Source organism: Lipophrys pholis, assembly GCF_963383615.2.
Source record: "Lipophrys pholis genome assembly, chromosome: 19".
NCBI classification, from domain to species: domain Eukaryota; kingdom Metazoa; phylum Chordata; class Actinopteri; order Blenniiformes; family Blenniidae; genus Lipophrys; species Lipophrys pholis.
In genome coordinates this window covers 15,904,465-15,928,754 of record NC_137647.1, presented here as the reverse complement: position 1 = coordinate 15,928,754, position 24,290 = coordinate 15,904,465, and the positions used below count along the sequence as shown (strand labels likewise).

The following is a 24,290-nucleotide window of genomic DNA, read 5'->3' as shown; positions in this document are numbered from 1 at the left end:
ACAGATGCTCTTATTGAATGTGCATCCTCCTTGATTTTTGGCTATACACATGTTGATTCTTGCCTGACTTGATCAATCTCAAAGTACACGGAGCATCAACTCCAGTTGTGTATATATATACACACAAGCATCATTGGTCAGGCGGTTCTTCACTGGTCTGTGGTCACGGGGGTCCAACTCAGCGTTCTATATGGGTGTGATGTTAAAATAAATCAGGTCTACGTGAGAGCAGCAATGCTCTGTATGAAGACGAGGTACGCAGACGGCAGGTAGGAAAGGCTTGATGTGATTTTCACGAGCAGAACTGTGACATCTGGCGAGCTGCTTAAATGTTAACCATGAGGCCACAGTGTTGCAGAGGATGGCGGTTTTGTTGCATAGCAAGACAGTCATGGGTTCAAGCCCATCCATGGGTACTCTGGTTTTCTCCCACTGACTGATGTATGCAAGGGAAAGTGGTGACCCTAAATTGCTCATATATGTGAATGTATGTTTTCTGTCTCCCTGTATTTGCAGTGATGGATGAGCATTGTGTCCAGGGTCCCACACAATGCAGTTCAAAACTGGATCAAGCAGTGTAGGAGATGGAGAGACATGGGTGTAAATGTCATTTAATGTGAAACACAGCAGATAATGTTTTTCATGCAGTAAACATAATTGTGAGTTGCAGTTACAAATTCTTAGAAACCCTCTTTAACACACATCAGTCTGCTTGAATCTTTAGTAAAAAGGCCCGTTGAAAATGTTCGTTGTATATTATCTAGTTTTGTTTACAGAATGCAAAGAAAAGTTAACACCCACTTAAAATTGTACAAAAATAAAACACAATTTAAGAAACAACTGTTATAGAATTTCCTGATACATACAGTGACATACTCAAACATCCACATCTTGCTAAACAAACCCAAAAAAAAAAAGCTGACATTTAGTGGCCGAGTGCACAAGTAACCTCCTCACCTGGGATGTTTAGGTTATCAGGGAGATCCCAACTACTGATGCCCTCATTTTCTGGTGTTATCACATATGAAAGGGGTGTGGTGTGCTTTTATCATAGGAAGCCTTTCTAGATCTCTAAATAGGGGAAAGAGGAATTGCACACAGAGAGACTCAGTATTGAGCAGCGAGTGGGTCGTTTTCCAATGCATTTGTTTGTGGTTTGACTCCCCGATCTTTCCTGTCCACTCCATGAATCAAAGTGTCCTTGAGCACGGCCTCCCAACGGAGGTTGAGCACCTTGCATGACAGCTATCGCCATCAGTGTGTATCTAACAGTCTAAAGAGCTATACAAGTGAAACATGTTCACTATCTTTGGCTACCTTGTAATAGTGGCTGACAGAAGACATGTAGTCAAGTCAGTTTCCACCGAGTCCTCATCTGCAAATCTGAGCCAGTGAAAAGTTTGCGTTAGACTGCCAGTCGTACTTTCGTCGTATGTCATCAAACGTCTTGGTCAGGGATTCAAACGTCGGTCGTGTAGCAGGATCCATACTCCAGCACTGGTCCATGAGTGTTTTCACCTGTTGATGAAAAGAGTAGGTATGGAGTTATGGGGATGCCAAGCAAATGTCAGTTTTTGTTTTTGGCAATCTAATGTTACCTCATGAGGACACGCGTTTGGACACGGTAATCGCCGATTCTTCTCCAGCAGTTTTATGAGGACCATTACGGTCATATCTCCGTCCTCCTCTTCCTTCAATTCATTGTACTTCTACGAAAAAAAAAACCAAGGATGACTTTTACGATGGATTTAAAAGGTGGTGTGCTCATTTATTCAACGACTCACCCACAATGTTTACATGGTTTAATTAGTGACAACAGGCCAACAATGACTTACTGTCGGAGGGCTTCGGCGAGACTCACAGCGAGTCAGGACCTCATAGAGCGTCACTCCAAAGGACCAAATGTCAGAGGAAAAGGAAAATTTCCCCTCCTTCAAGCATTCAATAGCATACCTGCAAAGCGTGTAATTTACAATTTAGTGGGCAAAGTCGAACAACAAGGCACTGGATAACACGGTTTGGTGCCGCATGAACTGACCAGTAAACTGGGCTGTCACCGTCCTCACGGACACGGTAGTAGATCTCTCCCTCGGGGATGTATTTTGTCAGGCCAAAGTCGCCAATCTTAACCAAGCCTTCATTTTCCACCAACACATTGCGGGCAGCTAGATCTCTGTGGACATACCGCTTTGAGTGCAAGTAGTCCATCCCCTTCAAAAGAGAGATAAAATGTGTGAGGAAAATGTGCACTGCAATCTGAACGCAGTTGAATATATTGAAAAATTGATATATCCTTTGAAGTTTCACATTTGTCAGTTTGTATCATGCTTGTGGTATTTTGAAGCATGACAGTGTCAGTCCATTGCAGTGATTCAGACTGAGAAGGGGTTAGAAAAAAAAAATACACGGGTTGACATGAAATGTGTATGGACATCCTTGCATGCATTGGTGCACAGAAACTTTTATGAAATCAACATCAAGATGATGTAACCCTATTTAGCCTCACAGAGCCCCACCCATACTAGATACTATACACCTTTCAAGCCATGTTTTTATGAAGTGTACTTGAGAGATAATTTTGCAACTTTGCTCACATCAAAGAGAAAAATACAGTCAAATACAAGTGAATGAATCAATGTCAAACCAAGTGGCATGAAACGTGATTTGATCTTAAAGTGACAGATTGACCTTTTGCTTCCCGCAGTTTTGATGTGGCACTACTATTAATAGAGAAATGCAGATTATTTTGAATCAAGGAAAACACTATCGGACGTGTTGGCGGGTTTTCATGCCTGCATATGTGCACGATTAGCATAAATTTAGAGTTGAAGTCAAGTCAAGTTAAAGCAACTGAAGTGCGGCGACGTGGCAAAAAAACATTATGAATAAAAGTCCCAGTCTGAGAGAAATTAGAATCTTGTCAAAATATCCATTAAGTAAAACTTAAATTTGCAGATAATTTAAAGACTTTTGGGGATTATCATGAAAGATCAATGAAAAAACACAAGAACAACTTCAGCAGATTTGGTGGCTTGTTTAAAACTTCACATCAGAGCACAGAATAGTTTTCTCACCTGACAGATCTGCTGAGCAAACATGAGGCACTGAGGCACGCCAAGTTTACGGCTGGGAAGGTATTCTCGCAGGCTCCCCAGAGGAAGGTACTCCATTATTAGCTGCACCACTTGTCCTCCTGTCATCGAACAATTCGTCAATGCTTTCAACTTTCTATTTTCATTATTTCTTGAAGGCGAGTACAGCCCATTGGCCATGTTGGCGCTGAGGTGCTCAGCATGCTGGCTGCTGAAAGCTCAAAATATTGACATACAGTGGAAGCAGTGGTGCACTTCGAATAGATTTTCAATGTTTACAGAGGAACAGCAGGGACACAAAATTGATTCCCTGAATAATCAACTGAGCACCAGTTTAAGAGTGTGGTACTGAGCAAGCACACCTTTGCACAGGCAGACGCCGTCTGTAAAACGTGTTTAAGCAAACACATTTAAAGTGGACAAACGGCGGCTGCGGACTCACCCATCTCAGTACAACAACCCTTGTACTTGACAATGTTGCTGTGATAAAGTGATTTCAGGATCTCAATCTCTTTTATCCAGCCATCTGGCACATGGCTGTTCTCTTGCTTCAAAGCCTTCACTGCCACGCGCTCGCCAGTCCCATCGTTGGCTGGGTCGTACAAGTAGAGCGTAACCATCCCGAAGTGTCCCTGTTAGCAGAACGACGACGATTGCATTAAGCACAGAGGAGGGGGAGAAGGAAAAAAAAACCTGCCAGGGATGTAGTATTCAAACCCACCTCTCCCAAGTCCCGCATCTTTCTCAGGTAGCGTTTATGGAACACGCTCGGATCCGTGTTTGGTAGAGTCTCACTGGGGGAAATATCAGGATCTGCATGCAGAAGTAAAATCTGTTTAGTAAATGCCATAAAAATAGGAAAGAAGAAAAACGATAAAATGAGAACATAGAGTGAGGAAGTGAATACTGACTTTTTATCATGATTTCTGTGAGTTCTCTGAGCACAGTGGGGAACGAAGGCCTCTTCTCAGGCTCATAGGTCAAACACATGCTGATGAATTGGGCCAGCTCCTGGGAGGATGGTTCAGGTAAGCGGCCCTTTTGCTGATAAAAGCGCTCTTTCTGTTTGGGGTGAAAAAGGTTGCAGCATTACAATCAGAGGTCGGGAGGATAATGCTGGCAGGTGAAGCTTTCAGTCGTTGGAAGAAAAGTAAAGGTCAAAATGCTGTGGCCTGCCTCAGACAATGTGCTGCCACTCATGGGGAGATCGCCGTTGTTGCAGATTTCGAGTAGCGTGACGCCAAAGCTCCACTGGTCAGCAGCATTGCCAATGGGAGCGCCGCTGTCAACACACTCGGGGGCAATCCACGGGATCCGCTCCAGACGCTCTGCAGGCCAGAACAGCAATAGTATTGCACCAGAAGTTAGAATTACAGGCTTTAGATCATGGATGGTCGTTTTTTGTTATGCTGTCAAATCTGCACAAACTGAGAAAAGGTTAGAAAAATGTCCCTCCTCATTTCTTGTTTCCTCACTCTACTAAAAACAACTGTGCTTAAAAATTACACTTCGAGGGCAGTTCTTTCACTTTGGTGGGCTTTAAGCATCCGTTCATAAGCAGAGTAACACAGCCGGAAACAGATAACAGGAAGTGGTCTGGACGAACTTTCCTGTTTCCTAAATCTGATCGAAATGACACTGAACAGGATGTTAAATTAAGAACATATGCAGCTGCCTGAGCTGAGAGATTCTGAAACGTGAAGCTGGTTCAGTATTTATGACACAGAAGCTTCTGGTACGGACCTTCCCGTGAAAGAACATTCAAGGCTATCCCCGGGTCACTCAGCTTGATGAAAGGAGTCGTATCATGCTCTAGACCACGTCTCGCCACCAGAATGTTGTTTGCACAGACGTTGCCATGAACCAGACGTTTGGTCTCCTGGAACAGTAACATACAGCATTAGTGTGGCTATTGGGCATGTTATAGAAACAAATATTTGATTAAAAACAAACAAACAAGTGCAACAGCCATTGTGCACGAGATCAGACTAAAAATTTGGTGTCTTGATTAAAAACTGCACTGCGTTTCCTTTGGTACAAAATAGTTCCACTGGCTTAGTGCAGCTAATAGGTCAGAAGACGATAGTATCTAGAAATACATTGCACAACACTTGTAAGACTTTCATCAGTTCTCCAGTATGAACACTTCCCTGGGTGATTATTGAAGTGAATTGTTATAAATCATAAATATGTATAGATATACAATAAATAAAGTGGAGTTTTAACTCACAAGATAATTGAGGGCACTGGCGAGTTGCTTTGCCACAATGAATTTCCACTGAGGAGTCACAGCTGTTCGTTCTTTGCGCAGGAAAACATCTAAAGATCCGAACTCCACGTATTCTTCTACCATGATGTCTGTGAAGGCGGGGACAGCTCTGAGAGGAAGCATGTAGTTCAAGCCTGAGCTACAGGACTCACCTGTTTCTCAGATTTGACTATAATCACTGATAATGTACATGAAGAGGGAAGTAGCAATTGAGGAAAGGAGAAGTGCATAGGTTGGACTGAGCGGTGCAGTTGCTCTTACTTTCCAATCCTTTGACTGACACGCCATGAATAAACACCAGGTGACTGTGGGACACTTGGCTCATGAGACTTGCGGTTTCAAAGAAAGCCTAAAAGAAAAGAGAAGAAATACAGAAAGGCTAAACAATGAAAATTGTAAGAATTGATAGCAACTTCAGCTCTGCTAAATAACTTGATCATTACAAATTGTGCACAGATCACATGGCTTACTAAAGCAATATCTTTATGACTTTGGTCTAGGATCTTGAGAACCACTCGGATGTCTCTCCGATCCGCCTGGTTGTTGTTGTTGAACTCATCGTCATTGTCTTCTCCACGTACGAGCAGGCGTCCTGAGTAAATGTTCGTTCTGGTGCCACGACCCAAATGCATCTCCTGCACATTAACAGAAAACTTCCCAGCGTCAGATACAGACCGAGAGGATACAAAGCCTGTGCGACTTCAAACGTCGCGAGTGGGTGTCGTCACCTGTATGATCTCTTTGTCCTTGATCTGGTGGAAGCGTAGCTGCGAGAAGTTCAGGGACAGGGAGTTCCTGTGATGGCAGTGTTCAACACCTTGCCTCTTCACCAGGAGGTTGGATATCTCTAAATGATGCAACACCCCACCCATCCCCCCAAAAAAGCTGTCAAATAAAGCGTTGCACAATACAGAGCAATTTAAAATATACTTGAAGAGTCTCACAAATAAACACAAACCTCCTTGTCTTGGCAAGCAGCACTTTTTGACAGTGAAGCTCTCTGAACCAGACTTGAGTATGAAGGTCTTGAGGCTTTCTGTGAGCTCCTTCAAGCTGGAGAATTCTCGGTCCCAGCCCTCCAAACTGAACGCTGAACCCTTGTGCAGAATACGGAACTGCTTGTGGCTCAGCGTCGGACCACTCTGTGCACGGACACGCAGACAGACGCACATGCAGGAACTGAACATTTTCTCCATAACTGCAATGCAATACTTTTCAGGGAAGAGCGTGGGTGTTGACTCACCTCATTTTTGTTTAGCACAGCGAGAATGATACGGCGATAGTCAAGAGCACTCCAGCGAACGAGGAAGGCTCCCTCCTCTGCTGCCTCCTTTTTCAGCTTAAGCAGCACAAAATCGTCACTGGAAACACATCAGAGTAATGATATAACATACTGTGTTGCTTTACATCCTGCTGGAGTCTGAATGTATAAGAGTGAGTGAAAAAAAATAGAAGAAAAAAAAATAAAAATACTCACTGCAAAGGCCCATGCAGTAGATTTGCTTCACTCAGCACTACCCTTGGGGGAGCCACTTCACGACTAAGATAGTGGTGGGCGTCGGCAGTCAGTCGGTAGTATCCATCTAGGAGGGAGATGAAGGAACGGGCCTCCTGGCTGGAGTTCATTTGAACCTCCTACAGACATGCACAGAAACACCACTCGCTTACAATCAGAGCTCCCACCTACAGCCACATACACATTCAAAACATAATAAAAAGCCAAAGGTGAATCCAAGAGCCGGAGCTCTTATCATCACACACGCATACAGGAATGAAGAATGTAACAAAATAGACATGCACGCATACGGTACAGTCTATTCCACTTCAAAGACTAAAACAATCTGATCAATAGAAAGACTAATGTGAACCATTCCAATTGGACTAATGCACCGCAAGCACATTCACCAAACAAATTAATGTATTGCAGCTTTTACATTAAGTCATAAACAAGTGCTCTCACCATACACTGATTGTCCTGAGTGCTAATGTGCACATTAGCTTCAGTAATGGCTATGTGAGTTATTTCAGGGAAATCACAAAAGAGAGTCCATTTGTTGGGAGAGTTTGCATTCGGAGGGCCAGACTGCTGCTTTGTTTTCTTCGTGTAGTTCAGGTAGTCATTCCTGAGGTAAGGGTTTGCCTTGGCCTTGGAAAAGAGAGCGTGAAAGGAAAATGTCACATTTCGCCAAAACCACAATGTGATACAAAATAAGCCCAAGAGAATCTTAAAACTGTAGTCTAACGAACCTTCTGAGCCGTCACCTTCCTCCACTGGATCCCCTTGGTGCCAGAAACCATCACTTCATGTGTGGCAAGAGTGGCAAAACAGTCTTTGGAGACCCCCTGGGCATGGGTGGTGTTGGAGTAGGAGCTGCTTCCATCCCCATCCTCTCTCAGCTCCAGGTGAGCCACAGAGAAAGTCTCTGTGCCAAAACATGGTGACAAGTGTTCCAGAGTGGAGATGTACTTGTACATGATCTCCTGGGTACTCAGCCGGCCTTTATCCACGGTGTGCTGCTGGAAGCACCGCACGAATTCTGCAAACACCCGACGGATCCTGATTTTGGTCAGGAAGTTGTCTTTGGAAATATGCTTTGCAAAAGACTTAGGAATGCAGCGCAAGAAGCTAAAAAGAAAAAGAAGAGAGAGAAGTGTACATACAGTGAGTCAATGAGATTAAAAGAAGTGGACAAGTGAAAACGCTTCAAGACCTAAGACCACAATGTACATTTTGTCAAGATCATAGTGGTAATTCAATTATAAATATGCTGTTGCAGAATTATGACTTGATGCACAACCTTGGACACATCATCAGGGTTCTTATAAACATGAAATCTTAAACCCCAAAGCCCATTTACATGGAGACTTAAAATCCGATCATTTGTGGAGTGTTATTCAACTGATCACGTAAACAACATAAAGACAAAACATTAAGTATTTTTGGGGAGAACTGCAGTTATCTAATAAAGCACAAGTGGATTAATCACTAACACTCCAATGTCTGTTTCATTCTTTTATATTTGCATATGTGTAAGGAAATAAAATCAGAGAAAACAGTTACACCCTGACCAAAAGACATAAGATTATAAACACTATGTGTAGCAGTGGGAAGTGGACAGAGTTGAAGAAAAGATTCACAGCGAGAACAAAGAGAGGCGATGCCGTGTTCCACAAGACAAGAACAGCTGTTTTGAAAATAACAGGAAGTGTGAGTCTCACATCACTCTGTACACACACCTACTCAGAACAAAGTCGCAATAATGAACTGAAACCTGTTGACCAGTTTCACCAACTATTACATTCCTGAAATGCATCTCATAATTACACCAACACTGATTATTACAAACCTATGATTGCTCTCAATCTGTTTTTCAAAGTCAGTGAATCAAGATACGACCTACAACAGCAATACTTTGCAGGACATACACAAGTCTAATCAGCTATGGCTTTCAAAAGGGATTTATGACCGTATGCATATGTTATGAGCTGAAATAAAAAGAAGGGCCTTTGCCCTCCTTGAGGTTCCATCCCTGATACGTAAAGTTAGAGAAAAAGACTCAAGGTTTCTCTCAACAGCCCACCACAGGAATTACCTGACTTTTGCAGCCACGTCTTGTAACGTACAGTCAGTTTGTATCGCCTGGTGTGTGAGTTGAAGAACTGCCATCCCCAAGCACTCATTTTTAAACCGACTTATTTCCTCTTCTGACTGCATATCTTCCATTTGCACTTCATTCACAAATTCATATTTTGCCTGGTTTGAACACAGAGGGGACAGAGAAGTGGGATGATCCATAAAGGTTTGTCAGTTGATGTGTATCTTCAGTTAAAACACACAAATCAGGAACTTAATGTTCAACACAAACCTGGGAAAACAAATACTCCAAAGAGGCGATTTCAAGCAGAGGGGAGCTCCCCTGGTTTGTCCCAGACTTGTGTGCATGGCGACAAACAGTTGGCTCCGTCTTATGCAGTCCGTGCCAATTCCGAAAGTAAAACCTGGATGAAGAGAAACCAGACAAACCACATGAGCATTCCTGCTACGTCTCCTCTTGTCTTCCACGCCGAGTGTTGAACAAAGACAGACTCACCTCATACAGAAGTGGAGCACAAGGTTGGAGTTCTCCTCGGGTCTGAAAGTGTAGTTTGGGCTGTACCAGCAGCACGTCAGCGGGTTGTACAGCGCAAACAGCACGTGGCACAGAGGGGTTATCCCTGAGAAACAAAAAGTGGAAGTTAAACACACCACATGACAAAAAAACAAACAAAAAAAAAAAACTTTGATGTTCATGCATTCGCTCTCACCAACAGCCTCTGCAGCAGAGATGCACAGCTCCTCGGCTGTGACCTCTCCAGAACTGTGAGACAGGTATTTCTCTCCTTCTCTAGTCCAGAACAGGTGAACGTGGATGCCCTGACCCTGAGGAGGCTCACTGCTCTCTGGAGAAGTCCCCGGCTTCGACCGACCTCTTCTAGACATGTTGAGGATCCCTTGATGTCTGGCAAGGGAACAAACATTCACATGGATTGAATCACGTCCGCATTACAGACTGCGTCAAGATGCACATTAAGTAAACTTGAAAACGGCATTTAAAGATTTACTGATCTAAGATTTTTTTTTTTATTACGTGTCACTGTTTACAACAGTAGTCAAGTTCACCTTTTCCGAAGTGATAAAGAAAAAAACATCATAAAAAAAAATGAGAGTTAAAACATGAGACGATAGGATGAATAAGTACACAGGCCTTCCGGGGAAGGCACATTGTGGAACTTATTGTTTACATGTCAAGTGTTTCACCGCAGAGCTCAACACCGCGTGACATGTTCCTAACATAGAACGAGTGTCCCGAAACAAGCGCATAAAACGCAAACAACGTATCCGATCACAGGGAAATAAACAAGCGCAACATCCGTAAACTTGTGAACACGCACGTCAGTGGCGCATCTTACCGTCAAAAGACGAGCTTTCCCAGGCTGAATAAATCTAACGTAGTACAATCCGGTGACAACCGAGCAACATTATTTAATGGAGAGTGTATTTCCCCCACGCCGCCCACCCGCTCAATTTTTGGAGACGTGTGTGTGAAGAAGAGACGGACGGACGGACGGACGCTTCCCGAAACCAACAAGACCACTCCCTCAATGAACTCCCTCCCTCTGCCCCCGGCCGACTGGAGCGCGCACGCTGACAACGAGCGCGCACGCCCGTCGGGCAACGCAGTAATTCACATCTCGTGACAATTAATATTTTAAGAACAACGCGAGTATTTGTTTCTAGTATTTTTCTCATTTACTTGGATGGTTTCGTTTTTTCTAAATATGCTCAAACGTAAATTTAATACAAAATTTTCATCTGCATTGCTGCAGTCAATTATTTGAGTGTTTTATCAGCCCAAATTCATGTTTTAGAATTCTATTTCCTCACAAAACAAATCCACAGAGTTTGTTACACCACAGACATTTTGGAGACGGTGTGGAATCTTGCGGCGCAGGTGGTGAGGTGGTGAATTGAAGCAATTCATCTCACATTTAATGTCATTAAATATCAACACTTCGAGATCCATGTCATCATAAACACCAAAGCTGGATGTGTGTGTGATGTGTTCCTTTAGTGAGCCAATAGTCCTACTTTCTGAATTTGCAGCACATGTTCATCTTTGAATTATATAGAACAGTGAGGGGGGGCAAAATGAGGCAATCTGCAGCAATGTATAGGTTTCCAAATGCAGTTGGTACAATTGATATTGGAGCAGCGTGAAAATGAATTTGTCTACATGAACAGTAAAGATTGTAAACAGTCAATGCAAGAGTTCTTTGTGCCTCAAATGGTTTCTGGCAAATTTGTCATGGTGACCTGGCTCCACACATGACTCCATCCTGACGCACAGCAGTGCATAGGGAACAGACTGCAGGGAGGGCTGGCAACCCCTTTGTAGAATTTCTAAAGATTAAAAGCCCCATTTATCATAGAAAAAATGAACAAAATAAGAGTGGAAGTGTTTAGATGCCTCTGGGGGAAGGCTACTTTGTCATCCAACAAAGGTGTGCTAAATTGTGAGGGCGTGTGGTGCAAGGGGATGCCATTGCCTTCCTTCTTGCCCCCCCCCCAGCACAAGAACTCAAGACATGAAGGTGTCATTTGTAATAAAACAGCAAGTAGGTTTAATTTTTTCATCACCATCTTTAATTGATCTGGCAATGTCAGACATTACTTCACATGTTACTCATATGTATTTGGTGGAGTACGTCTCTGACTTCTTTGATCACACGTATTGTGTCCCTCTGCGCCTGCAGGAAAGCGTCGGTCAGGACCAGACCACTTCCAGGTGCGTCATGCGCTTGGGGGGGGGCACAGGTGCAGGGACACGCCGCGCCAGGAACCTCCTCGTCACCCAACCCTAGAGTGACTGAGGACAAATAAGCCCTCCGTGGATTTTCACAAGTCCTTATTGAAATATTTAATTCACACATTTAAAACTTTACCGGTCTCCTTCCCTCGGACACATCCTGGATTCTTCAGTAGTAGTGGGGAACTCAACAGCAGCACTAAAGTTACAAAGCCTTTGCACAGACAAAAACTCTTCCCCAAACAGTTGCTTATACACTTTTCTCCCCATTGCACCTGATTGGCTGGCCAATCAGGTAGAACTCTGTGATCATCTCACAGGTGATCTCAATCTCCCTTCCAATGGACCTGAGACTACAACTGAAACATTCCAGTAATATCCACTTTTCACCCAAAATATATATATATATACATTCACAAACACAATGCAACAAACTTGCAAATCACTCTATAAACTATCTTTAAATATCCACATTGATGTGATGGTGAGAGGAATGTGCACCTTCTCTCATCTCAATATCGATTTAAGACCTGTGAGCTGCAACCTGTCCACGGTTTGCCCTGCCCTCACCCATACTCAGCTGGGATTGGCTACAGTCTTTAACAACGTTACATAAAGACGTTTTGAAAATGAACAGAAAATTGCAAGAAAGCATCTCCAGTAACAGTGGCACAGTGCCTGCAGACACACTTTGAGGAACAGGTACCCAAACAAAAAACAAAAACAAACCAGTGTTATTTAAATGAGTGACCTTTCACGATTCATGAAAGCATTTACTTCAAAGACCTATATTGTCTGCAAAATCATGAATCATCTGTTCTGGCTCTAGTTCTGTGTCCACTTTAGAGCACAAACTTCTGACTTTGTTGGATGTGGGGCTGCATGATAGTGAGAATATCACAGTTTCTCCCTGTGTGTGGAAGGGTTTTGTCTGGGTACTCGTGTTTCCTCCTACGGTCCAAACACATGAATATTAGGAGAAGTGATGGCTCTGAACTGCCCATGTGAATGAGCGGGTGTGTGACTGTCTGTGGGTCTCTCTGTTCTAGCTCTGTGATGGACTTGTGGCTAGTACAGGGTGTACCCTGCCTTTCACCCAGGGTCAGCTTATGTCAGGAGTAGAAGATTCATGTTGAATATGGGAGATTGCAAAATAATTGTGCATGGAGATTTTATAAAAGTTTGAGATGGTCATTCATAAAAAAAAAGAAAAAAAAGAGAATCTCATTTGAGGCAAAAAATGACACTTGGGTTATACATTATTCAACAAGTAATTATTGAGAATATTTTCAAGAAATGAACTGACTTTTTAAGGTGGACGGGTTGAGCAAAACTGAAGTCCTTAAAACAAAGTGACGCACTAGTACAGTGCTTAGTTTAGTTTTGTGCTGGTAAAGCAGCGTTGTAGCTTCTGATGTTCACAGGAGTGATGAACTGAGGATGACAGGTCTATCCCCGAGGCTGATGACCATCTTAGAGTTGGGATGAACTGATCATGACTTCTCGCCCGCACACACACGCACAAATTTCCAAACTGCCTGCCAAACCTCATGTCTTGACATGTCTCTTTCTCTCACGGCTATTTAACCCAGATTCCTAATATGGGAAATTGACTTTACCCACATAACGATTGTTTGTTGCTTCAGCACTCTCAGCCCTCTTACTATAAATGACCAGTCCCATAAACCTTTTCACACACACACACACACACACACACACACACACACACACACACACACACACACACACACACACACACACACACACACACACACACACACACACACACACACACACACACACACACACACACACACACACACACACACACACACACACACACACACACACACACACACACACACACGCACTGCAAAAGCTGCCAAGCTGATGATCAAACTAACAACATCCACTCTACCAAATCAACCATAGCTATTAGTCAATAATTCAATCTTCTTTTTCCAAATTTCAGATGTAACGGTAAACAGCCTTAACTTGCGCCATAGTGAGAAGATCCAGGTTGAATTTAGGGACTCGCCTTTCTAGAGTTCACATGTGTCAGGATGGACTCATTTTCTCCAGCCACTCTGACTTCCTGTATCCAGTTCAAAAACATGCATTTAAGGCTTCTTAGTGATTTGAAATTCCCTGTAATTTGTGAACTTGTGTTTGCCCTGACGGACTGACTAGACCTGTCCTGGGTGCAGCCTGCCTTTGCTCAGTCATGTGGGATTAGCTCTAGTATCTTGTTTTTATGGGGCACAATGTGACTCAAGTCTTGTTGGAATATATTGTGATGATATTTTTGAAGCTGAACCATCAGCCTCATAAAGGTTGAAGAACACATATTGCTCCTCAATCACATCTTATTAGTCACACACTGCTGTGACCCCCAAGAATCACTGGGCTGCCATCTTGTGTACTTTTAGTGTCGCTAAACACTTTAGTATACTGCCATTATTCCTAACTGTAACATTTCATGATACATGACTCACATACTTGAGATGAGAACTATTTTAACACTGCAGAGAAAATATTTGAAGGGCTGATGAGTCATGTACAGGCTTGAAAATCACCTTGCCATTATCCAACAACATATCATCACATTCAATGATATATTGAATTTATTTTTTTGAAAGGGGGGGGAGGGGGGCCCCCCATTCACATTGTTTGGGGGGGACGAACTGGATTTCCAAACATTCAAAAGATGTAAAAAAAAAAAAAAAAAAAGTAGCCACAAAACCATTATTCAGCTGCCTTGTTATATTGTGTGCATCTGTTCCATCACTAGGTGTCACAATTTAATCAGCTTGAAAATGTTCTTGTTTCATGTGATTTTGCACGTTCTCATTCAAATCCTCTAGATATTGTGAAATCTATTGTCTTTTTCCCATTTCACGGGATGAAAGAGTAGCCACAGTATTTAATACGGAGCATTCGGTATTTTTACATCAGGAAACTAATACATTACTTCAGGGTGGGAATCAAAAGCATTTTAATTTTATGATTTCTAAAATAAACAAATATATTCTGTTGAGTTAGCTTTTCAGCTGTGGGACCGATTTTGGGCATTAAGTTATTTGACATTATTCAAAACTCACTAAGCTCAACTTCCACTTTTAAAATAAAGAACCGATACCAAAAGTATAGATGTAAAACCGTTAAATCTGTTGCTAATAAAAGCCCGTGTTGGGTCTTAACACCTGTCGTTTCCTCAGTTTACCAGAAATTTAGTGGGGAAATGGAAAAAATCAAAAAGGTCATGCAAAGCACGAGTCATCCACGTACCCCCAAAAGATCAATACTGGAAGTCTGACATGTTACTTTCTGGTGTTTGGACCAAATAAAAATCTAGTACGAGTTGTGCCAGCCATTTGTAAGGACTGAAACAGAGAGCTTTGTGTATTTACCAAAGGTTGCTGTGTTTGAATGCACACTTTGCATTTCGGATCTTTAATGTGCTCCTTCATAGAGAAACTCTTCGTTCTACATTCCAACAAAGTAGCGAACCTAGACCTCGTCTACACAATCCGTACTCTTACATCTCTGCCTTTGAAGTTCATGATTCCCAAAGCTCGTCATCCAGATATTGAAACATAACCACAACATGGTCTTTAAAGATTGAAGATAATTCAAACTTTAATTATCAACGATTGGGAGGGGGGGAAAAAAAAAGAAGAAAAAAAAAGATGTAATTTTGGGATTACAAACATCTGAATACATTTGTCACTCATGCCTTGAAAGCCAAAGAAAAGCCTTAACTTTAAAAACTTTGAAGACAAAAGTCTGACGGCTATGAACCAACCCTGGTGACAAACAAGTTTCGGTGGCATCCAAAACAACTAAAAGAGCTCCACTAAAGCAGCAGTTTCTGTTCTGAGCAGGATTTTACTAATGCAGCACAGCTGTGTGATTGAAGTTGAGTGCCAATCCTCCGATTCTCAGCTAAACATGTTTGAGGAGTCATGTCACTGCCATATTACACATCGAGTCGCAACAGAGTGGGTAAAGAACATTGGTTAAAAAGTGAAGTCGGTTTTGGTCATTCCTTCTTAGTTTCTTCCTGCTCCTGTTTCACCTCCTCGTAGGTGGCTTCTTCATCTTTCTCGTCTCCGTCATCCGTCTTAGAGTTGGGCACCCAGAGTCCCGAGTCGATGCACCGCTTCATGTGAATCTTCGCCTCCTAAATCATGTGAAATATAAAGATGATTTACTTGCAAAAATTTAAAAAATAAAATAAAATCTTAGAAAGACATAAGATTAGAATGTATTATGTACTAATGTGCGCTTCTGAATTAAGAAAACAACTTACCGTTGGATCCATTTTACTAATGGCGTCTTGTAACATTTGGATATCTTTATCATCGAAGCATTTCTGCATCTCCTGCAAATTGTTGACACCCTCAGTAACACGTTTCAAACGAACACAGGCTTCATAAAAGGAAGCACCAAACTGCGCGAAGACCGTTGGAACTCACAATCGGCAGTGATTCATACACGTCGACGGGATCCAGGCCTCCTGGTCCCAGTCGCTTTTGTCGCTCCTCCTCCTCATATTCCTTCATGGCCTTTTCTATGCGGATCTTTGCTCTGCCTCTCACTCGCTCCTTGAAGGATTCCAGCTCGTCATTGAAAGCATCTTGGTATTGCTGGTCGGCTGTCTGTGAAGGAACAAAAAAACGCTTGATGATTCAGAAGCTACGGGGCATGAAAATAACCTCACTGCCTTGATCGGCCAAGTAATCACACATCGACATTTTTCTACCTTGGCTTGCCTTAACCCACTTCTTGGGTATGCTCATTACCAACAAGCCTGCAGATAGAAATTTGGCCAAAATACCACTTCCTTATTCAGTGTCTGAGTTTGTGTTACCCAACCAGAATCAGTCACCTTGATCTTCGCAAAAAACTGGCGAAAGCAACCACGGGGATCCATTTTGAGGCTCTTTGCCAGCTCTAAAATGAACTGCATGACGATGGTCTGGTGAGCCACTTGCTCCATCAATGCGTGTTTCTGCAAAAGAGGATTTGTGGGTATTTTTTAATAGTGCACAACATCGACATTCCAGAGGCCATGTAGAGACATTTTTGTTGCAATTTTTTTTTTTAAAGCAGAAGGTAATAATGGTATACAAACTGAGTATTCTTTACCTCCTCGACTTCCAGGTCAATACACATAATGACCAGGTAGTTGGCAGTCTCTTCACATACTAGATGGGGATTGTCGGAAAGGTCCTTCTGACTGTCATCCCAACGTCGCAACATTCCTGTGGAGGGGGGAAAGAAATTATGAGGAAAAATAACAAGACTATAAAACAACCTATCTGTGGATGTCATATAGACTTACCAAAATGTTTGATCTGCTTCTCGTATTTCTCCACAAAGGTTTTATGCTTTTGCTCCTTCTCCTCTTCGGTCTCTTCAGAGGCATCAGGCTTGACGTTAACAACACTCTATGGAGGGTTCAAAAACACTCATTGGTCTTCTTTTATAAGTATTCTATAAACAATGTCTGAAGCAATAATTACTGAACGTTTCAAGTGTATTTTATTCGAGAATGTGCATTGTTTACACACCAATATTGACTAATTCGTGAGAAATACAGTCACACTGGAGGCAAGCAAGATAAACAGCATAGTGGTGTGTTACACATGTATTCAATCTTCTTGGATAGGGAGTAATATTTCTAATGTTCAACTGAGAAAGAAGAGATTTCTAACAAACATGATAACATGACATCCCCGTCCTCTGATGGAAGCATGTGGCTTCCTAGTGGGCCTCACCTTACTGAAACCTTCCTTGCTGAGCGTGTCCACATTCCACGGCATCTTCTTCTCCTCTCGATTGAATTCGTCCACCTTCTTCTCCCAGTCACGCTCCTCCTTCTTCAGCTTCTTCTCCTCAGACTGGACTTTACTCAAGTCCGGATTGCAATCACCTGATCCTGAAATCTTCAGCTCCTGTACTTTCTTCTGCACATCAGCCAACTTGCGTCGACATTCAGAGAGTCCTTTGTTTAATTCGTCGCCCTTTTTCTGAAACTCGTCCATCCTCTCCACTCGTGCCTGGAGAACAAATAACACAGCATCAGTTCCAGCCCAAAGTCCAAAAAATAAATAAACAATCAAAACAATAACTGCATTCATAACAAAAGCTGGAACAGCATTTTTGTAAGTTTAACCAATAACAACCTTGATCCAACACATGAATGCAGCAATAATACAGTGTGGACTGTAGGGATCGTCTGAGCAGAACAAACAGGCCCAATGTTCACGTATAATGTGAACACATTATGCTCCTATAACCGCACCTCATGTACATATTAAATGCGTACCTGGTGTCTCCACCTGAAGAGACTGGGTGTGTCGATGTTAGGGTGGGTATCATCTTCATCGTCCGACACCTCGATGTGGTCCCACACGCTGTAGTCTATCCTGGACATCCTGTCTGAGAAGCCCAATGCTAATGGCTGTAGCCCGGGAGAGTGCTCGGCTAACTTGAACGAAGCTAACTAACAGTTTAAAGTCAACAAAGCATCAACCACAGGAGCGCTGCAGCTTCCACAACTCTGTATTGGTCCTGAGTGGGGCAGCTGCCTGTAGCGAGACGGCAAAGATTGAGATAGTCCGCCCAATAAGTGAAACGAGCGCTGTAAATTTCTAGAAGAAAACGAACCACAAATTTCCGTGAGACGTCAGTGCGTCATTACGTCATTACGTCGATGGGGATTTACGCCGGAAGAAGACGTCTTCAAGTCCCCGCATTGGCGATCCGAATAACAGAAATGTATTTTTCTTTGGTCTCTACCAAACATACACAAAATAAATCAATAACTCGGCATAAAGATAACAAATACATATGTTTGACATGTAAAATATACGGAAAGTAGAATATGTCAGATTTTATTGTTGCGATGAAGGTAATAATAATAATAATAATAATAATAATAATAATAATAATAATAATAATAATAATGTATTTATAGGGCCTTTCCCAAGGCTCAAAGACATGTTACTTATCAAAGCAATTAAGTAGAGTTAACAGAAAGCAACACATAAATCCAATCTTGCAAGTGCAAGGCACAATTATTTGTATAGCAGCATGGAGACACAAGGCAATTTACAGTGCTTCACCATGAAATAAATGAAATAATGTAAACAAGTAAACAATAAGGTAAATGACTTATTGAGCTAAAGTTTAATAATATAACCTTAAAATCTGTTGTTTAATGGAAAGCCAGAGCAAATAATAGTATTTTAAGTCCGGAGTTCAAGAGAATTAGTGAGTCAGCAGTCCTCAGGTGTTTAGAATCTTTGTTTCACAGATGAGGAGAGTATGCTGACTCTGGGAACAATTAGAAAACCTCTTCCTGGGGATTTCAGAGGTCTTAATGTTTAATATTCTACAAGTGAATCTTAGATCTATTTATGCCCAAGACAATTCAAAGCTTCATGGAGCAGAAGTAAGATTTTGCACTGGATCCTTTGACACACAGGCAGCCAGTGCAGAGATTGAAACGCAGGTGTAACGTGTTGGTGAGGACTCTAGACGAGCTTTACTAAGACCTGTACACAAACGTTACGATAATCCAGCCTGCTGCAAATAAACGTATCAACAAGTTTCTCTAAATCTTGATTGTTGGTAATAAGATGATTTTGTTATTGTCCTTTAAATAATAAAGTATGTTCTATTGAAAAGAACATTTATTAGACAATTACAAAATCGGCATTGCATCTGACAAAATATTGCAAGAATTAAATGATTTTCAACCAAACAAGCGTTCACAATTTAGGATAGAATCTATTCTATTCTAAAACTCTTACAAGAAGAATAGCTATGTACTGTTAGTGACAATCATGTCAAAATGTTTACTCTATCACCTCCCTGAGGTCACCGTGTTTTTAACTTTTTTATATCCTGTCTAGATATGTAATCTTATTCGTTGAACATTTTAATGCATCTCAGCTGTGAGGCCTATTTAGCATAAACCTGTCTCCTACTTGCTGACACGGCAGACACACTGACATGAAACATCTCACTTACCCCTTTGTCAAATAGATGCGCTTGACAGCTTGGATGGCAGTGTGACCATTTGGATAATTTCCCCCAAGGGTGATTATACGGTTTTGTACAATAAAAAGATATATTATCTACTCTGAGAGACTCAGTGTCAAATGTACACACTGAAGATCATAACATTTGCATACCTTCAAATCTTTTTAAACGGTCCATTGTGCTGTTATTTGAGATGAATTTAAAAGTGGTGTAACATCCTCCAGAATACATCAAGCATTTCCCCCACAGTGCAAATTTTTTTTATTAAAACATTTTATTAATAATAATAATAATAGATTTTGTAATCAACCATGACAAAAATCCATGCTTCATTTTTTTTATTAACACGTGTGTGTGAAATTCATATTCATAAATACAATAATTTATAACAATTACAACAAGTTACAACTGTGCAATAGTCAAGATTGTTACACAGTGAATAAAACATTGATACAATGTATCTTCTTATTACAATCATATACATGTTATGTATCGGCTTTACTATCCGCAGGTCTCTGATCTTTGAACCCGGAGCAGCAGATTGATTTTCCCGCCTGAGCTTGACAGCAGCGTCGCATTTCTCTGATCACATCTTCACACATGCTCTCCACGTATTTGTTGGCTGCGGGAAACGTGAAAAAGCGGTTATCGTTGGTGAACTGTGGCTGCATGTAGACGCTTCCAAACCAGCGTTTCGAATACCTTGTAAACACGCCTGAATGGCACATGCTTGCTTTTGACACGGATCTTTCTGCGGCATGTCTGAAAGAGAACGACATACTGTTTAAAATGGATTCTTCAGCAGGATACAATAACTTAAAAGCGGACTAACACCTGTGGCAGAGAGTCGCTGACATAAACGCAATCAATAATTCCCAGAGCAAAGGTCGTCTGCTGGCGGTCAGCCGATGCTACTTCCGTGTTTTGGTCACGTGACACACAGAGCCATTCATCGTAGAAAAATTACAACAGCGACATCTTATGGCGCTAGTAAAAATCGTTTTAGAAAAAAAGCAATGGACACTTGGAAAGCTCAAAAGTACAACGAAATTTTTGACGTAAAGAAAATCCGGCAGTATATTTTTTTATGATTTACATAATATGTATGGTACAATAACGTTGTTTTACATTTTCTGCTAGGCAATAGACAAGAATTATGACATTAAAGAGACAATATATAGAGAACAATTTAAAGCTAAAACTTTTTCAAATTTGTTAAAAAAACAGCAATCCACCCAAAAAGCATGACAAAATTTACAGTAAAAAAAAAAAAAAAAAAAAAAAAAAATAATAATAATAATAATAATAATAATAATAATAATAATAATACTCAGTGTTTTCAATGCCTTTGTCACAGAAAGAACAACTGTTGTAATCAAAATTAAATTCATGTCTCAGGGGCCTGCAGTTTAATGCCCAACTCCAATTTCAAACATCTTATCACCTTTTACATCAGAAATGTGAGTTCTGTGGATTCTTTCAAAGTTTGCCAGAAATGATCATGCACCCTTTTGCAAATTATCATGCACCCACTTTGCATATAGTGTAATTATCATACTGGGGGAAAAAACTTAGACCGCAAAGCCATCACACCAAACCAAATCATAGATACCACTGTTGATGATAAAAACATATATGTATCTATTTTATTGATTTGTATTTATCCTGCTGGTCATAATTTCTATTTGGAAGGAAATGTTGGTGACTTATTGATTATGTGTTTTATGTCCAACGGATCCTGATTTGAATTCAGCGGAACACATATTAGTAAATGTTCTTACACAAATGGTACAGAAGAAATGAAAATAAGTTTTCAATTATGTTTTATTGATAAAGATAAGAAAATTAAGAAACAGTTCATATTTACAGTGATGTATTTCTACTAATTGTTGCTGATAATCTACATTTCTGCAATGTTACAAGACAGGCTCATTAATAGAAAAAGGTGTCCAGTAAAAATATAAATTAGATATAGAATATCATGTGGAAAGCATAAACTGAACTTTATTCTAATCCAGTAATGACAAATTTAATGGTGGTTACCAAACAAAATGTATTCAGGTCTTTTTCTCTATGAGATCTAAAACTGGTAATAAGATAATAAGATTCTTATAAATATCCATTTAGTCATGAAGGCATTGTCATTTTCATCCTCAAAGCAGTCGTAGCAAAACCCCCAAAGTGGAATTCTTCTTGTGTGTGTGATCTGGTCATCAGATATCAAACACCTGAAGTGAAAGCAAAACAGCCACATGTTAGGAATGATTGTGTAGAGAGAACATTTACAGGCAGTCATGTGTTCATTACTTTCTTTCTACCTTTGGTCTGTGCCATAACGGTGAACTGCTTGCTCTTCTTCTCCAGTGTATTAGAGGCTGTACAGGTGTAGGTCCCTGGGAGCAGTGAGGAAGAGGTAACAACCGCCTCATCCTCCATTCTCTCCTGCATGGGACTGGAGGACTGCCAGCTGTACACAGGAGCAGGGTTTCCTGTAGCGGTGCAGTTTAAGGTGATCTCAGCTCCAGTTACAAAGTCCAAAACCTCTGGTTCAGGACTGAGGAAGGTGGGAGGAACTACAGAAATTATTAAAAGCATTATTCATCATTGTATAACGTGTCAGAACTTGTTTTAAGGTTGGGACAGCTTCATGACTCACAGTACACGGAAGCATTAAGCGGCTCTGACGCCACAGTTGGAGGTGGTTGTGGTCCCTCTGGTCCAAGCTCCAGCTCTGCTACACACTTATACTGAGCTCCATTCTCAGCTTTGGTTGGTGTGACAACAAGGATAGAGGACACTTGGACGGGCGAGGAAGATGTAAGATCGGAGAAGGAGTGGTTATAAACTTCATTTTGCCCTCTGTACCACCTCAGGGTCAGGTATTGAACAGGGGCAATATTCTGCACCTCACAGAGCAGCTGGTACTCTTTTCCTTCCACCATGGACCCTGTGTGGTTCACTTGCTTGATGGACACACTATCAGGAGTTTCTAAATGAACGAGACACAAAGTTTAGGTCAAACAGGCTCATTTGAGTTGTTCACTTCAGCAGCAGGTTTTAAAGCAGATCTGACTCACTGTAGAGGACGAGGTTGAGTTTCTCCTCGCATTGTCTCGGAGCTGTAAAAAATACGCCGTAGCAGATGGGCTCCTCTATCCAATCGATGAGACTGTCCACCTTCCATTGGACAGACCTGTCCTCTTGTGTGTGTGAGGCACTGATGGCAGACTCCCAGCCGAGGACGCGCACTGGCCGAGTAGCTTCACAGCTGACTGACACCGACTCCCCAAAACCCACCACCACCCTAGAGGGCTTTAGGATGAGGGAGCAACCTTCACCTGACACTGAGACATACAGAGATCATCAGCGTTGTCATTACTGACAGGGTCACCGTCACGTTTCTTATTCAGTGCATCAAACTACTTTTTACATAAAATGTTACTACTCCCACAGATGTAACCACTGAGAACAAACAAGGAACACCCTGAAGCTTTGGACTGTTTTTCCATTTCACAAGCAGCCTGCTTAAAATGTAGAATGGCTAGATAGTGCAGCCTTCTCATATATATTAACATCCTTTTTAGGTCACATAAAGAAACCCAGCTTTCCTCTAAATGATCTGTTCTAATTTAGCATTCTCCACTGTTGTATTAACTTCTCAATATTAGTAGTAATCCCTGTGAATCCACCTCTTCATTTACTATCAAAACACTCTTTCCAAAAACCATAGCCAGCTGAAACATCACCTATACCCATCATCTATATAGAGAATCATCGGAAAGAATATAGAATAATATTCGGTACCTGAACAAAGCATGCAAAACAACAGAATCCATCTGAGAAAGTTGGTCCCCATGTTATTTTCTGCACTGAGTCGTCGATTCAGGGGCGACAGAAAGAACATTCCAACTTGAACAACCTTGGCAACTCTGCAGGGAACTATGTTGGAACAAAACACAGTTCCCTCCCAGCTGACTTTTGGGGGTGGGGGGTAAAGGGGAAAGAGGGAAATTTAACAGGTGGCAGCCTTTGAAAACACAGTCTGATACTGAGTTGTGTTGCACTCATCAGCATTTTAGTAGGGACTTATAAGGAAAAATTCTACAGTAACTACAGCAACCGATAATCTCAACAAATATGTAAAACACTGTAACACAGTGAATATGTAACTGCTCACTCATTCAGTTCTTTCATAAGGCAACAGTTTAAATAATAACATTACTTTTGACCAAACGTTTCCCCTCTCAGTAACATTTGAGCCATGTACATCTCCCACAATATGCTAATAACACCAACTGAGCTGAAACTACATTCGAATTGGTCACATTTCAGGCGAGGTTGAGGCTATCTCACACTGTCGGAGTGGTGGTCTTATCTCACATTTTAATGTCAGCTCATGAGTGGCTCTGAAGAAAAGCTTGTTTTTAGTTCCTCTTGCATGCTTGTCTCCTATTGCTTCTGAACTCCATGCTTTGTGAAAATCCCAGCAGGCAGGAGGATCGGTCTTGTGCAGCGTGTAGCTTGTGA

The 24,290-nt window shown here is 41.6% G+C and overlaps 3 protein-coding genes across 3 annotated transcripts; all 3 read right to left on the bottom strand.

Annotated features, from left to right (window-relative positions):
• Nucleotides 1-580: 580 nt before the first annotated feature.
• On the bottom strand, nt 581-10,520 carry tyk2 (tyrosine kinase 2). The gene is made up of 24 exons (XM_080488352.1): nt 10,312-10,520; nt 9,667-9,860; nt 9,453-9,576; nt 9,228-9,360; nt 8,955-9,115; nt 7,609-7,987; nt 7,322-7,507; nt 6,839-6,996; nt 6,605-6,722; nt 6,320-6,503; nt 6,090-6,208; nt 5,832-5,996; nt 5,623-5,710; nt 5,323-5,450; nt 4,836-4,971; nt 4,269-4,420; nt 4,004-4,154; nt 3,814-3,905; nt 3,535-3,724; nt 3,075-3,193; nt 2,039-2,211; nt 1,836-1,953; nt 1,599-1,709; nt 581-1,518 (listed from the first exon to the last, which is right to left on the bottom strand). The coding sequence occupies exons 2-24, from the start codon at nt 9,839-9,841 to the stop codon at nt 1,372-1,374; spliced, it is 3,507 nt and encodes a 1,168-aa protein (XP_080344478.1). The 5' UTR covers nt 9,842-9,860; nt 10,312-10,520; the 3' UTR covers nt 581-1,371.
• A 4,161-nt stretch (nt 10,521-14,681) lies between these two features.
• On the bottom strand, nt 14,682-18,431 carry LOC308124085 (hsp90 co-chaperone Cdc37). The gene is made up of 8 exons (XM_080486896.1): nt 18,043-18,431; nt 17,492-17,773; nt 17,056-17,161; nt 16,860-16,975; nt 16,600-16,722; nt 16,187-16,369; nt 16,021-16,092; nt 14,682-15,891 (listed from the first exon to the last, which is right to left on the bottom strand). The coding sequence occupies exons 1-8, from the start codon at nt 18,148-18,150 to the stop codon at nt 15,751-15,753; spliced, it is 1,131 nt and encodes a 376-aa protein (XP_080343022.1). The 5' UTR covers nt 18,151-18,431; the 3' UTR covers nt 14,682-15,750.
• Nucleotides 18,432-21,983: 3,552 nt separating this feature from the next.
• Nucleotides 21,984-23,519, bottom strand: LOC308124326 (vascular cell adhesion protein 1-like; the record flags this gene model as incomplete). The annotated part of the gene is made up of 5 exons (XM_080487245.1): nt 21,984-21,991; nt 22,082-22,336; nt 22,420-22,752; nt 22,841-23,107; nt 23,516-23,519. The coding sequence occupies 5 exons, from the start codon at nt 23,517-23,519 to the stop codon at nt 21,984-21,986; spliced, it is 867 nt and encodes a 288-aa protein (XP_080343371.1).
• Between the last annotated feature and the right edge of the window lie 771 nt (nt 23,520-24,290).